Genomic DNA, 14,828 nt, shown 5'->3' with positions numbered 1-14,828 from the left:
ACATGGAGTATTTGCTTGTCTTGTGACCCGTGGAGTATCTGTTTGAAAACTGGCTACTTGGAAAAATCTCTCCTGAAAACGTCCTATAAACTCCGGAAAACTGACCAAAACCCGGCGCCAAAACCACAGCCCCGCCGAACAACGGCATCATCATCATCAGCACAGCAGATTCGGAAAATTCAAATTTGAAAAGCAAAAGATGAACAAAATGAAAGCAGATCTGCCGACTTACCATTAAATACAAAGCAACGCATATATTACAAACAACCACAATAATACAAGAAAATTCTAAGCACACGCACACGGATTATCAGTCTCCACCACCGCACCCGCCACCTCATCGTCCCCACTCCGAAACGCCAAGTAACCAATCGCCAGCCCCACAACGATGGCCACGAACACTCCGCCGTTAAACGACATGATCGCCAGCATAATCATGTACCCGATCGCCGAGTTGACTCCGAAAAGCACGCTCTCCGCCAGCCGCCCCGCCGAGAACCTTCCTCCGGCGCCGCCCAGCTTGGCGGCGAGCAGCGGGGTCCGGATCGGCGCGTCGGACTCCGATTTCGGGGAAGACGAGGAGGCTGCGCGCTTGATCCGCACCCGCAGGTTCTCGAGGTACTGGTAGAAGGCCGGTACGAGGAGGCAGGCGAGCAGCGTGAGCGAGTAGCTCGTCCACGTGTCGGTTTTCCACGAGTCGAAGAGGAGCGTAACCTGCCGGCTCCAGTAGAAGGTCATGTGCATCATCTTCTCCGATTTCTAGAGAGAGAGAGAGAGAGAAAGTCGGAGCAGCGGATTTTTTGGGTTGGGGGGGGGGGGGAGGGGGGTGGATTTTGGAGAAGAAAACTTGCGGAAGACGTATGGGTAAGAAATTTAGAAAAACGAAAATTATTGGATGGAAATTTCGATCCGTTTGGAGTGTAGTACAACTATATTGTTTGGTACGAGATGTGCGTTGGGATGCACCCTCGGAGTTGTTATTATTTACGGTTTTATCTCTGCGGGTATCTGGACGTTCTTTCCTAATTTTGCGGGATGATTAATGTCTCGATTCATTGTGATTAACAGTAGGGGCTGATTTGAAATTTGGAAAATATGGGGCCCCGCTAAGCATGGGTTAAAACGGACCCCCAGCGAGGATGATTTTGACCGGTTGTTGTTGCTTTTTCATTTTTTATTTTTTATTTATTGCAATATTTTGGTTGGAAATAGTTAATTAATTAATTAAAATATGGATTTGGGCTTGATGGCAATTTTGTCGTAAGAAAAAAACCCAAAATGCAGTACAAGGGTCGAAGATGCTCAAGACTGTACTGCAGACAGTACACTTTACGGACCAAAAGTGCCATCTAATCTGAACACCCCAAACAAAGGCCCAAAGTAGTGAATGACGAGGATGCTATTCGGATCTTCCTTGTAAGGATTCTTTCCGGATCTTCTTTTTAAGGATTCAGAGGATCAGAAATTATTTTAAATATTTTTATTTTAAATTAAATATGAGTAGTACTTGATAAAAATTGATCACACGATATATGATAAACGAACATGATTTGAGAATCCTCTTAGCAAAGTAGTTTCATTTCATCCCCTTTTTCTCTAACAAATAAGAGAAAACAATCATATTTATATACCTGATACGTGCTAAACTTTATAATGAACTAACAATAATAGCGTAATTCAACTTTATCTTTTGACGAAATCAATACGATTGTGTGGTAGGATTTTATGATTTGCACATGCGAGTTTGGTTGGTTCGATGCAATTATTTTCAAGGAATATCCACTACCCAAATATTCCATCATGAAAAACAATACCTTAAGCAAGCCGTGGACAAGGACAGCACTCCATCATTATCCTTGAACTTCAATGATGATCTCTTCCAACAAATCAAGGTTAGGGGCCCGCTAAGAGCGTCATTAGGATTTATTTTAGTCTTAAAATTGTATATTATTATGGAAAATAATGATCCAAGCCTACATGAGTACAACCACCAATCCACCCGGTATCAGATGACCATCCTTAACTCATACCCGATGACCATCAGTTTGTATATCGTTATCATCACAAGGCTTATTATAATCAAGCAACGTTCTATCCGCACATTTTTTTTCTTTTTTACTTCTTACATACTCTTTATTAATTTATATCATTTAATCTTTTTTAACTCTTTTGATTTGACGGTCGCAAATTAAGAGGATGTGTGAGAAGTAAAAAAAGAATGTGTGAATAACACATTCCTATAATCAAACGTTGGATATAGGAAAGTAATTGAATGAAAACGCCAGAAATAAGTACATAATTGTATACAAACTATAGACTCGAGAGCCTTAAATCACCACGTAACAAAACCGACCAAAATACTCACTTTGCACAAAACTTACACTCCAAGGCGCCCTCTTGTATCTTGTGATTCTAGTTTAATTACCAAAAACAAACAATAATAAGAGCTCGATCGGAAGTGCTTTTGAAATTATTGAAGACGTTTTTAAATAAAATGTTTTTTTCTTGTTTCCAAAAGCATTTAAGTGTTTTCTTAGGGTTCATTTGTATTTTTGCTAAGAATTTTGTTCCACAAATATTTACATCAAAAACTCATTCAGTCATTTTAAAAGCAATTCTGAACAAACTCTAAATATAAAATGTGAAAAAAATAGCATATATGTAAAGGAACTTGGAGAAAGAAGTTGTACATGTAAATTTGATAATGTTAACGAATATGAATGGAAAACTTGGAACTCTCCGTCCTTAATCTCAATTTCTGTCAATTATCAGACCTAATCCACAAACATTAATCAAACAAAAACCACTTAAATCTAATTAATCAAGTGAAAAAAAGATCTTACTGTATCAGTTAACCCAATCCCACTAATCTCATCCCTAATCCTTATTATTAGTTTCTCAGTCAACTCCTAAACTCCATTAATCTTGCTTCTAAGGAATCAATCTCCCTGCGCCTTCCCCACTGTCGCAAAGCAGCTCTTTGACCTCACCATCCCCGGCCGGCAGTCACCCAGCCTCTCCCTCCTCGGCGAATCCTTAGTCCGCCGCAACAGTTGCTTCATCGCGGATATAAGATCTTCCGTCGGCTTGGCCGGAGGACTCGACATCCGGAACTCCTCGTAGAAGCTGACGTGCCGCTTCATCGCCTCCTCCGTGCTGATCTTCCTTGACGACCTCGAGTTCTCGTCCTTGATCGCCTCAGCGCAGAGCCCGCAAATCCACCGACCCTGGTGCCTCTCCTTAACGGTCGCCACGTACGCCGGCGTGCACTCCTCCGTCAAACCGCAGCAGTAGCACTTCACCACCAACTCCTCCTCCGGCTCCGATATCCGCTTCGCCTCCGCCGACTCCATAACAAAAGCTCTCGATAGAAAAAAAAAAAAAAAAAAGGGAGTCGGAGGGATTGGGAATTTGAACAAGCAGCAATCAAACAATTTTAACGTTTTAATTCTGTAATTAATCAATGCGAAATTTGAAAGTTTGAAAATTTTCTGACGCGATTTTTTACGTTACGGCGAGATTATCTCAGAGACTTGAAAATTTTACTGTGAGAATTTGCAGAGTGGCTTGATTGGCTCTGCATTTATAGTGAACTGTTTCGGAGCCGAAACAGAACACTTTCGGATTTGAACTCCGAAACCGAACACTTCTCGGATTTGGATTCCTGATTTTTGGATTCCCAATTCCCGAATCAGTTTGCGTGTTTCGGGGCGCGGTAATTTTCTTGCTGGATTTGGATTTCGGGTTCAGTTTCGGGCCTTTCGGGTATGTTTCGTCAATTTGTTACTGCTTAGTTTTGGGGTAATTACTTGAGAAGGATGGCCACCTATATTCAAGAACTATGTTCATCGATTTTAAATTTTAAATCATATTTTAATTTAGTGGGTCAATTTCAAAGATCTTTTCTAATAAAACCCCAAATATAAATGTATCTATCCGCTAGTATTTTTTAACTCAACACTTATCGAAACATTATAATTAAAAAAACATATTAGAATTATCGATATAGGTTGTAATTCACTTATATGATACCTAAGACATACAAAAAATCTTAGTCTTAAGACAATTGTTGACTAGCTAGTTTTGTATCTTGACTAGCTAGTTTTGTAATTAATTACTGTTTATTTAGTTCTTTGATTATTTAGTTTAAAGACCATTCCAACAAATAAAATTATATATTAAAGCATAAAATAAGATTTGCCAACATGAATTTAAATTCAAGTACTTAGAGAATTAATAATTGGTATTTTGATAAAAAATTATAAGCTGTACTCTTGAGATGACTATTTAGTACTCACCACGATAACTCGATTAGAAAATGACAAAAATAAATGGGTTTTGGTTGACTATAATTATGCTCAAATCATAATCGCATCAATTAGTTTTTAGTCAACTCAAATATAACATGCTAAAATAGAACTTAGTTTCATCATTTCTTTATCATGTAACGTGTTAAAATTGTGCAACGTTGGATTTGAAATAAATAACGTAATTAATAATCAATCAGGTTAATCATCACATTGTGACTCAATGTTTAGGAAAAAATTTCAATCTTTATTTTACACTGTACTACTAAATCACCAATTGATCTATTTTTTGTAAAAAAAAATAATTATGTTGAGTTAATCTCTTATATCGTGTCAACACGAACCTAATAACCAAATACGAATTACCAAGTCTTTTGAAAAAAAGTCCTAACCATTTTTCAAAATTGACACTAACAATAAAGAAAATAAAAATAAAAAATACTAAAATCCGATTCCGAATTACGTCAAATAAATATTAAAATAAAAGCAATAATGCGTACAATTTGGACAGAGATAGAGAGAGAAAGTGGAGAGAGAGAGGTCAAATCGAGTGGCGAAGGGTTTGGGTTGTCCTGTACAAATTTCTGTGGTGGTGGAAGTGGTGTTTCGAATTAGCCCTTTTTTTTTCCTTTTCTCTTTCTAGCCCGCAGAGGGTTTCAAACAAAAACACAGAGGAGAGAGAAAGTAGAGAGAGAAAACCAGAGAGAGAGAGAGAGGTAGCCTTGAAAGCTTGAAGATAATACTGGAGACACAGCTCTCCAAGCTCTCCGTACAAAACCCCCAAATCTTCGATTCTCTCTCTCTCTCTCGAACTTTCTCTCTCCTCTTTTTTTTAGTTGGTGTAATCTTTAGCCGATGGATCCCTTCGATTTGGTACGAAAAGGTATACTCTTGCTACTTCATTCAATCGGATCTTGAGCTTCTTGTGTTCAATTTTGCAGCTTTATTGTTTTCGTTTCTCTAATTTTTATTTTATTTATATATATTTTTTATATTTAATGGCGTTGAATTTGTTGTGATCGATTGAATTTGGTTGCTTGAGTAAAAAGTAGTCATGATTTATTGTTTATCTTTTAATCTTGATTTTTGTCTAGATTTTGCGGTGGAATATGGTAGTACTGTCCAAATCAGGTTTTAATTAATTGAGCTTTGGATACAATTAATGTCTGAGATTGTATTTTTTGTGTTATATTGTGGCTCTGAAAATTGAACTTTTTTGTTTGATTTTTTAAACAAATTGAATTTAGGGGTTTAAGCATGTTTCTCTGAACAATAATTTAGGTTTGTTGTATATTAGAAAATGGTGATGTATGTATGATTTAACTTTTCGCAGACTGACGGACTCGCTGAATTGCGAGTTGGTTTTCAGGAAGGGGAAATTTTGGGTCAATGGACTAATTTTAACACTCGATGGACGGTTTTGCAGGGTTTGGTTGAAGCTTAATGTAAATCAAGTTGTGTTTTTATTCAAAGCTGTTGTAGACTTCTAGTTATTTCCATTTCCGTAAATAATGAGCTTGTCCAAGAAAGGATCCTTTACCAACGACACCAAACTAAGCACTGCAAACAAGGCAACTGCGTTGAATCCCAATGCGGCAGAGTTTGTTCCCTCTTCCCTCAGATCTCCGTCATCTGGAAGCACCAGCGCAGCTCAGGCCACAACAAAGTTTTCTTCTTCTGGAACATTTGGAAAAGCAGTACTAGATCGAACAGAATCTTCCACATCAAATAATTCCGATGACGAGGCCCACCAATATTGGCGCCACCAGCTCCCTGATGATATTACCCCTGACTTTAAGGTCATGGGAGAAGATGAGTCGCAAGTCCTTGGGAACCTCTCTTTAGCGGGTTTGTCCTTACACGAAGATGTTGAAGCAACACGGTTTCCTGCCTCTATGGGCAGTGGATACTTATTAAACGAGTCACATATTAATGGCAATAGCTTTTCGGAAAAGTTGAGAGCTTCTGCACCTCCCTTTGGGGGGGAGGATCTTTCATCGGCCAGTTTCCTTCATATGTCACCTAAGCCTTGGGATAAGCAGATTCTGAACAGCAATCAGTTTGTCAGCAATGGTCAGGAGGAGTATCCATATGATGGCATGTCTAGACACGGGTTCATGAATGATATGTTGGGTGAGCATGCAATTGTGGAAGGTGCGGATATTAACCCTGCTGAGTTTTTGGCTTCACAGTTCCCCGGCTTTTCTGCTCAGAGCCTTGCTGGAGTTTACTTTGCCAATGGTTGTGACTTGAACCTGACTGTTGAGATGCTAACTCAGTTGGAGGTATGCTTGCGTCTGTTATTTGAATTGAAGAATAAGCTTTTGGCCCTCAAATCAATGCAGCTTGCATGCCTTCTGTTACATTGGATTGTTGTCAGTTAATAGTTCTCTTTAAAGTTAAATATTGTGTTTTTCAAAAAATCAAGTCAAAGAAAACATGTTTCTGAAACTGTTCATGCTAATTCTGTAGATACTATATATCCTTTTCATTGTGTGTGAGTTGAAGTGTTTGATGCGATATTTTTGTTTTGAATTCTAGCTTCAAGTTGATGGTGGTTTTAATGAGAATCTGAACTCAAAGACCTTGTCAGTTCCCGATCTTAGCTCAATGGACTTCCCTGCACTTACACCAACAGATGGTCAGCATGGTCATTCAAAATATGCCGGAGATGATGATTTCCAAAGTGGCAATCCTTATCGATCTTCTGACAAGGACAACATGCTTTTGTTCAAGTCTAGCTCATCAATTCCTACTAGAGGTGCGATTGATCTTGCTTCAGCTGTCAGGAAATTGGCGACCCAGGATTCTGGATGGAAGTATGAGAGAAATGGTTCTGCCGATGCTGCTATTGGCTCAAGCAGACGTTCCCAGCTTTTGAATAGCACTTACAGTACTGGGCATGGAAGAGGCATGTACAGCGACAGGTCACAGAATCGTGGTTCACCTCGGACTGCGCCTGTTTGGCTTGAAACTGGAGATGCAGTTGGTAATGTCCCTTGGTCAACCAAATTACTTCTGTTTATGTCTATTTAGTCATGGACATCCTTCCCGATCTATATGTTTTTAACATTGTTGAGATGACAGCAAATATGTATTCTGATCTGCGGGATGAAGCTCGGGACCATGCACTCCTACGTAATGCATACTTTGAGCAGGTTTGTACTCGATGTTCTTAAATGGTCTGTTTCTGTAAACGTGAGTCCCTTTCTGCCACATCCTTCTCACTTTACGTTAACAGTGAAGCCTTAAATGCTAAAAATTGTGTTGGTGCCACATATGGACATCTCGGTAGATTTAATTTTCTATCGTGATTGACTCTATTGAGTTGACCAGCAATGCTGTTTGGCTAAGTTCGATGTCAACATTGAAAATCAAAATATGTGGCCAAGAAACAAACCACAGCAGCACATGGGGGGTGTGCACCTTCCATGGGTTTGAAACAAATGTGTATATAACCAATAGGTATTTGTAGGAGTGTTTTTCCTACATGATACTGTCATGCCGGCATGGCACTGCAGTTTCATGTTTTTCCTTTCTACCATGCATGAATGTTGAGCCACATAAGAATTGTGGGTTCACTCCAATCCCTGCTACTAGTTTTTCACCTAAAGTTGCTGTGAACCAAATTTACCCTGATTGTTCCTATTAATAAACAGGCACGGCAAGCATACCTTGTTGGAAACAAGACTCTAGCAAAGGAGCTGAGCGTTAAAGGACAGCTGCACAACATGCATATGAAGGAAGCTCATGAAAAAGCTCAAGAGTCTATATATCGTCAGAGGTTTGTTATCCCCCACTGTTTGTGGTTCGTGTGGGCAGAGGATGCCCTGAGTATTAATTTTGTCGTTTGGATAAGATGGAAATTTTAGGGAATATATGAATACCGTGTGTGACATTTTACCACCAGCCTGAATTTGGAGTTATTTTGATCTGAGAATGGCTCTAAGCATTGATGTTCTGTGTTTGTATGAGACAACTTGAACAAGGGTCTCGACGAGTAGAGTGCTACTTACTCGTACTGAGCATGAGTTGATAACGAGTTAACCCTGTTGACCTTTTTCCTCATTCACCGTCAACGACCTTAGTTTTCATGTGTATTTCTTGTTTTTTGGTAAGTTAATTGGTTGCCTTTTTTTTTTCTTTTCCTGTTGCATACCGTTTTCTGAAAACACAGGAACCCAGTTTCTCCAGAGATGCAGGGCAATGGGAGGTCACAAGAGAGGATGATAGACCTGCACGGGCTGCATGTAAGTGAAGCCCTTCATGTCCTGGAGCACTGAGCTGAGCGTGTTGAGGAACGTTACCAGAGCAGGAGAGCCTGGTATTCTGGTTTGTATATGTGTGGGAACTGGCCACCACACCAGGGGCTCTGGCACACCGGCAAGGCTCCCAATAGCTGTACAGCGATACCTACTCAAAGAAGGCATTGACTACACTGAACCACAGCCAGGGCTGCTCCGAATTCTGTTATACTGAGCCACGAAGATGACTTGTGAGGTAGAGTATATTTTTAGCACAGCACAGTCCGTGAAGCCGTAGTCGTCATAGCGATTCTTGTATCTATACATGGGAAGAAAACAAGTTTAGTCCAAGTCTGAAAAACGAAAAAAAAAAAACAACAAAGAGAAGGATGGGAAATTTAGAAGGAAAAATTCCGACAAAACGAAAAGAAAAAAAAAAGAAGTTGGAGCAGTTGATCGAGGGATTGCGTTTTCTGTAGCCAAAATGATCCTACACTAGCAGATGCCCTGCCTCTTTTGCGTTTTTTGTATCTTAAAATTTTATTTCTTTGTTAAATTCCTTTTTGATCCTCAGATGTAACTGATAGAATTGAATTACATGATAGAACAATTCACCTTGCCAGTTATACCCTGTGCCATTCAGAATGAAACATGTTTCCCCAGCGACCTGGAGCGGTTTTTTAATTTCCCTTTTCCGGTTCCTTTCCCGGCTTACCAGAGTTCGACCGGCTTCATCAGCTATGTGCCTCTTGACAAGCGAAATCTTCACATCCTTATTAAGGCATTTTTTATTCCTTTTCACTTGGAAATGAGAATTTAGATTCGAATTTCGTGAATAACGAATTCGACACCAAATTAGCTGTTCATTGTGTGATTTGGTTGAACTTCTTCTCTTTAGTGTAAAAATATCGATGTATCAAAAAAACAAAAAACAACCAAGCACTAAAGTTTTAAGCTGTGACACAACCATACCTCCAATGAAATTAACTGATACTCGCAAGTAAACCGACAATAAGCCGTATGCAAATTATGGTTTAAAGTGTTTTGAGTTTTATTTTGAGTGTTGCTATTCTCACTCTTTTGTCTTATTTTCCCTTTCCTTTAAATTAAGACATTAAAGTGGATATAACAGTCGAGTAACGATAATGCAATTGATTTCGAAATCTCTAAGTAGGTGATGGGATATGTTTGTCTTATTTTCCCTTCCCTTTTTATTTGTGCATATATTCGTGAAATAAATAGTTTAGACACTTGAAACTCAATTAGGTCTTCCGAAGTACAAATACCAGAATCTTGAGTTTCGGAGGGAAAACCAGACAATGCAACCAAGTAACGATAATGCAATTGCAACCCCACCTCCGTCCCAAATCCATTTCCCTCCTCACCAATTCTCCACACCCACAATCTCTTTTCTCTCTCTTCGCCTTCTCTTCTCTTTCCACTCCCCTCTCTCACTCCTCTCCCATCTCCCCGTCTTCTTCTTCCTCCTCTCAATGGTTCTCCGTCCTCCGCGCTGCCATTGCCGCCGCAGACTTGCCGCTTGGGAAGCGCGTTCACGCGCTGATTATAGCCTCCGGCGACGACCCGGGTCATTTCTTGACCAACAACCTCATCACCATGTATACCAAATGCCGGTGTCTGTTAACCGCACGCCGCGTGTTCGATAAAATGCCCGGCCGAGACCTTGTCACTTGGAACTCCATTCTAGCGGCCTATGCGCAGGCTGCGGGCTCTGATTCTGACAATGTTCAGGAGGGTCTTGGCCTTTTCCGGCGTCTTCGTGAATCTGTTGTTTTTACCAGTCGGCTCACTTTGGCGCCGGTTCTGAAGCTGTGTTTGCTCTCAGGGCATGTTTGGGCTTCGGAGGCGGTTCATGGGTATGCTGTTAAGATTGGATTGGAGTGGGATGAGTTTGTTTCTGGTGCTCTTGTGAATATATATTCTAAACTCGGACGAATTAAGGCTGCCCGCGTGTTGTTTGATGGGATGATGGAAAGGGATGTGGTGTTGTGGAATACAATGCTTAAGGCATATGTGGAAATGGGTCTTGAGGAAGGACTTTCTTTCTTCTCTGCGTTTCATCGCAGTGGATTGCGTCCCGACTATGTTAGCGTGCGTTCTGTTCTCAGTGGGATTGACCAAATTGATTCTTTGGAAGGCAAGAGGCACATGGAGCAGGTTCAAGCATATGCAATGAAATTGTTTTTGTATGATACTAAGTCGGAATCATTGGACATATATTCGTGGAACAAGACATTGTCCGAGTATGTTAAAGCTGGTGAAAATTGGGCTGCTGTAGAGTGTTTTAGAAATATTGTAAGATCAAAAGTAGTGCTTGACAGCGTAACATTAGTTGTTATTCTGTCTGCGGTTGCAGGTGTAAATGACTTGGAGTTGGGGAAACAGATTCATGGCGTTGCTTTGAAATCACGTTTTGATTCCGTTGTTTCTGTTGCAAATAGCCTTATCAACATGTATTCAAAGGCTCGTTCTGTTTATTCTTCGAGAAAAGTGTTCAATCGCATGAAAGAAGTGGACTTAATTTCCTGGAACTCGATGATATCATGTTGTGCGCAAAGTGGTTTAGGAGAGGAAGCGGTAAACTTATTTATAGGCTTATTACATGATGGTTTGAGACCCGATCAATTTACTATTGCAAGTGTTTTAAGGGCTTGCTCCTCACTTGAAGAAGGGTTGTCAGCCAGTAAGCAGATTCATGTTCATGCTATAAAATCCGGTATTGTTGCTGACAGTTTTGTTTCGACAGCTCTTATTGATGTTTATTCTCGAAGTGGAAACATGGAGGACGCAGAGGTCCTTCTTGGAAACAAACTTAAATTCAATCTGGCTTCTTGGAATGCAATGATGTTCGGATACATAATCAGTAATGACTGTCACAATGCATTGGACCTTATGAGGATGATGCACGAAGGTGGACACAGGCCAGATGAGATATCTTTAACAACTGCGGCTAAGGCTGCTAGTAGCCTGGTGGCTTTGGGACCGGGAAAGCAAATTCATGCTCATGCCATAAAAACAGGGTTTGTTTCAGATTTATGTGTTAACAGCGGAATTCTAGATATGTATATCAAATGTGGAGACATGGGAAATGCACACACAGTGTTCAATTACATCCCTGCACCCGATGGTGTTGCATGGACAACTATGATCTCAGGATGTGTAGAAAATGGAGATGAAGGGCGCTCTCTTTCTGTATACCATCAGATGAGGCAGTCAGGAGTGGAGCCTGATGAATATACCTTTGCCACGCTTGTCAAAGCCAGCTCTTGTCTGGCAGCATTAGAACAAGGGAAACAGATACACGCTGATGTGATAAAGTTGGATTTTTCCTCAGACCCCTTCGTCGCAACATCACTTGTTGACATGTATGCCAAGTGTGGCAACATAGAAGATGCTTATCGTTTATTCAGGAGGATGGATGTTAGGAATGTCGCCCTGTGGAATGCCATGTTGGTCGGTTTAGCTCAGCACGGAAATGCTGAAGAAGCACTAAGCCTTTTCAAAGTCATGAAAACGAAGAACATCGAGCCTGATAGAGTAACCTTCATTGGAGTCCTTTCTGCTTGCAGCCATTCTGGTTTAGTTTCCCAAGCTTATGAGTACTTTTCTACAATGGAGAAAGATTACGGCGTTGAACCTGAGATTGAACACTACTCTTGCCTAGTTGATGCCCTTGGCCGCGCAGGTCGAGTCCAAGAGGCTGAGAAACTGATAGCAACAATGCCCTTTGAAGCTTCCGCCTCAATGTACAGAGCCCTGCTAGGTGCTTGTAGAGTTAAAGGGGACACTGAAACTGGAAGACGAGTGGCAACACAGCTCCTGGCTGTGGAGCCATCTGACTCCTCCGCCTACGTGCTTTTATCCAACATCTACGCGGCTGCCAACCAATGGGATGTGGTAAATGATGCCAGAGCAATGATGCAGAAACAGAATGTAAAGAAAGAACCCGGTTTCAGCTGGATAGACGTGAAGAACAAGGTACATTTGTTCGTGGTAGACGATAAATCCCATCCACAAGCAGATCTCATACACGACAAGGTGGAGGACATGATAAAGCGAATTGGGGAAGAAGGGTACGTCCCGGATACGGAGTTTGCACTGGTGGATGTGGAAGAAGAGGAGAAAGAGCGGTCTCTGTACTACCACAGTGAGAAGCTAGCAATAGCTTACGGACTCATAAGCACTCCTCCGTCGGCCGCCATTCGGGTGATAAAAAACCTGAGAGTTTGTGGAGATTGCCATAATGCAGTGAAATACATATCAAAGGTTTATCAGAGAGAGATTGTTTTGAGAGATGCAAATCGCTTCCATCGGTTCAAGGATGGAACTTGTTCTTGTGGTGATTACTGGTAACAGTATAAATTCATAATTCGTTTGTTTATCAATTAATTACAAGTTTTCTCTAAGTACTTTACAAACATTACATTTTAAGGTTTTATCAAATTCCGTACGACTACCTTCACTTCAAGCAAATTGCGTATGAAACCTAACATCCCACATGCGAGTGATCCTTAAATGTATATTCCCATCTCTACCTAGGACGAGGCCTTTTGGGAGCTCACTGGCTTCGGGTTTCGTAGGAACTCCGAAGTTAAGCGAGAAGGGGGCTAGAGCAATCCCATGATGGGTGACCCACTGGGAAGTTGCTCGTGAGTTTCCAAAAACAAAACCGTGAGGGAATGGTAAGCCCAGAGCGGACAATATCGTGCTACGGTGGTGGAGCGGGCCCGGGAAGTGGTTCCGCCTCGGGCCGGGATGTGACAAATTGGTATCAGAGCCTAACCCTGGCCGTGGTGTGCCGACGAGGACGTCAGGCCCCTAAGGGGGGTGGATTGTAACATCCCACATCGCTCAGGGGAGTGATCCTTAAATGTATATTCCCATCTCTACCTAGCACGAGGCCTTTTGGGAGCTCACTGGCTTCGGGTTCCATCGGAACTCCGAAGTTAAGCGAGAAGGGGGTTAGAGCAATCCCATGAATGGTGACCCACTGGGAAGTTGCTCGTGAGTTCCCAAAAACAAAACCGTGAGGGAATGGTAAGTCCAAAGCGGATAATATCGTGCTACGGTGGTGGAGCGGGCCCGGGAAGTGATCCGTCCTGGGCCGGGATGTGACAAAACCCACGTATTAGAATTGTCTATTTTTTTAAGTCCTTATTTATAGATTATCCTTACAAAAAATCAATTCATTTTCAAAACCAGTTGTCTATTTTATTGTCACGATGAAATTTCTGTGATTTTATTTTTATTTTTTATCAAACGATATTATTTATTATAAGGAGTGAGATAGTGGGTTAAGCTCTACAATGGGCTAGCAATAATGTTGTTTAAATTTGATCTTAGTGAGAATTGAACCTAGACCTCTCATTTACAAGTAAATAAGAATATCACTAGACCGTCAATTTATGTTTTTATGAACATAATGTGTCAATTTTTTAGAAACTCAATTAAATGTCTCAAATATTTAATTTAACTGAAAAATAATCAGTTTAGGCGGTTAAAATGGATTAGGATTCTCTCCCTTCCTTTTTTCATCCCCTTCCATCCCATCCTCTCACATTCTCTAGTTTGTTTTCTTTTTCTATATATAAAAAAATTAATATAAGATGTTAACGTTAATTTACAAGTGAATAAGAATATCATTAGACCGTTAATTTATGTTTTTATGAACATAAAGTGTCAATTTTTTTAAACTCAATTAAACACCTCAAATATTTAATGTAACTGAAAAATAATCAGTTTAGGTCGTTAAAATGGATTAGGATTCTCTCTCCATCTCTTTTCATCCCCTTCTATCCTCTCCTCTCACATTCTCTAGTTTGTCTTTCTCTTTTTATAAAATAATAATAATAATATAAAATGTTAACGTGATTTAACTGTAATTGTTCAAATAGAAAAAGAAAGGAAATGAAAAAAAAAAAAAAAAAAGAGAATCCTAGTCCCGATAAGACCAACTCCAATGGTGGGCTAAAAGCCAAATTACCCCCCAAAATTTCCCCCCAAACCCACTCCAACCCAAGGGAAAATTTTGGGCTAAATGTTAAATGCTAAATGCTAAACCAATGCCAAATTCCCCCCAAAATTTAGCCCAGAAATCGGAATGGACTCCACCGAATATTTATCGGAATTTAAATTTTTTTAGATTAAAATGTTCATAAAATTAATTTACGATAGTCTACATATTTATTTATTTTTAAAAAATTTAATTTAACAAAAAAAAACCTAAGTTCATTCTTTAATAATCCCGGGTTAAAAT

The 14,828-nt window shown here is 40.3% G+C and overlaps 3 protein-coding genes across 3 annotated transcripts; 1 reads left to right on the top strand and 2 right to left on the bottom strand.

Annotated features, from left to right (window-relative positions):
* Positions 1 to 200: 200 nt before the first annotated feature.
* On the bottom strand, positions 201 to 834 carry LOC103955506 (copper transporter 5.1-like). Its single transcript, XM_048579135.1, has one exon. It carries the CDS (start codon positions 745 to 747, stop codon positions 289 to 291), a length of 459 nt encoding a protein of 152 aa, XP_048435092.1. The 5' UTR covers positions 748 to 834; the 3' UTR covers positions 201 to 288.
* Positions 835 to 2,697: 1,863 nt separating this feature from the next.
* Positions 2,698 to 3,794, bottom strand: LOC103952973. Its single transcript, XM_009364684.3, has one exon. The coding sequence runs from the start codon at positions 3,351 to 3,353 to the stop codon at positions 2,940 to 2,942; it is 414 nt and encodes a 137-aa protein (XP_009362959.1). The 5' UTR covers positions 3,354 to 3,794; the 3' UTR covers positions 2,698 to 2,939.
* Positions 3,795 to 4,816: 1,022 nt separating this feature from the next.
* LOC103952983 (pentatricopeptide repeat-containing protein At4g33170) lies at positions 4,817 to 12,986 on the top strand. The gene is given in 8 exon segments (XM_018649429.2): positions 4,817 to 5,190; positions 5,734 to 6,592; positions 6,849 to 7,296; positions 7,395 to 7,465; positions 7,967 to 8,091; positions 8,485 to 8,587; positions 8,589 to 8,783; positions 9,818 to 12,986. Coding segments are annotated over 7 exon segments (4,824 nt in total). The 5' UTR covers positions 4,817 to 5,190; positions 5,734 to 5,818; the 3' UTR covers positions 12,926 to 12,986.
* The last annotated feature ends 1,842 nt before the right edge of the window (positions 12,987 to 14,828 follow it).

Source organism: the organism of the source record quoted next, unplaced genomic scaffold (genome assembly GCF_019419815.1).
Source record: "Pyrus x bretschneideri cultivar Hongxiangsu unplaced genomic scaffold, Pyrus_bretschneideri_v1 Contig1, whole genome shotgun sequence".
Classification (NCBI taxonomy): Eukaryota; Viridiplantae; Streptophyta; class Magnoliopsida; order Rosales; family Rosaceae; genus Pyrus; species Pyrus x bretschneideri.
Note: the sequence above shows the minus strand (reverse complement) of the source record. Positions and strands in the feature narration are given on the sequence as shown.

Bases quoted from the DNA above. Each gene is read 5' to 3' on its own strand.
- LOC103955506 (XM_048579135.1), bottom strand. From the start codon at position 747: ATGATGCACATGACCTTCTACTGGAGCCGGCAGGTTACGCTCCTCTTC.
- LOC103952973 (XM_009364684.3), bottom strand. From the start codon at position 3,353: ATGGAGTCGGCGGAGGCGAAGCGGATATCGGAGCCGGAGGAGGAGTTG.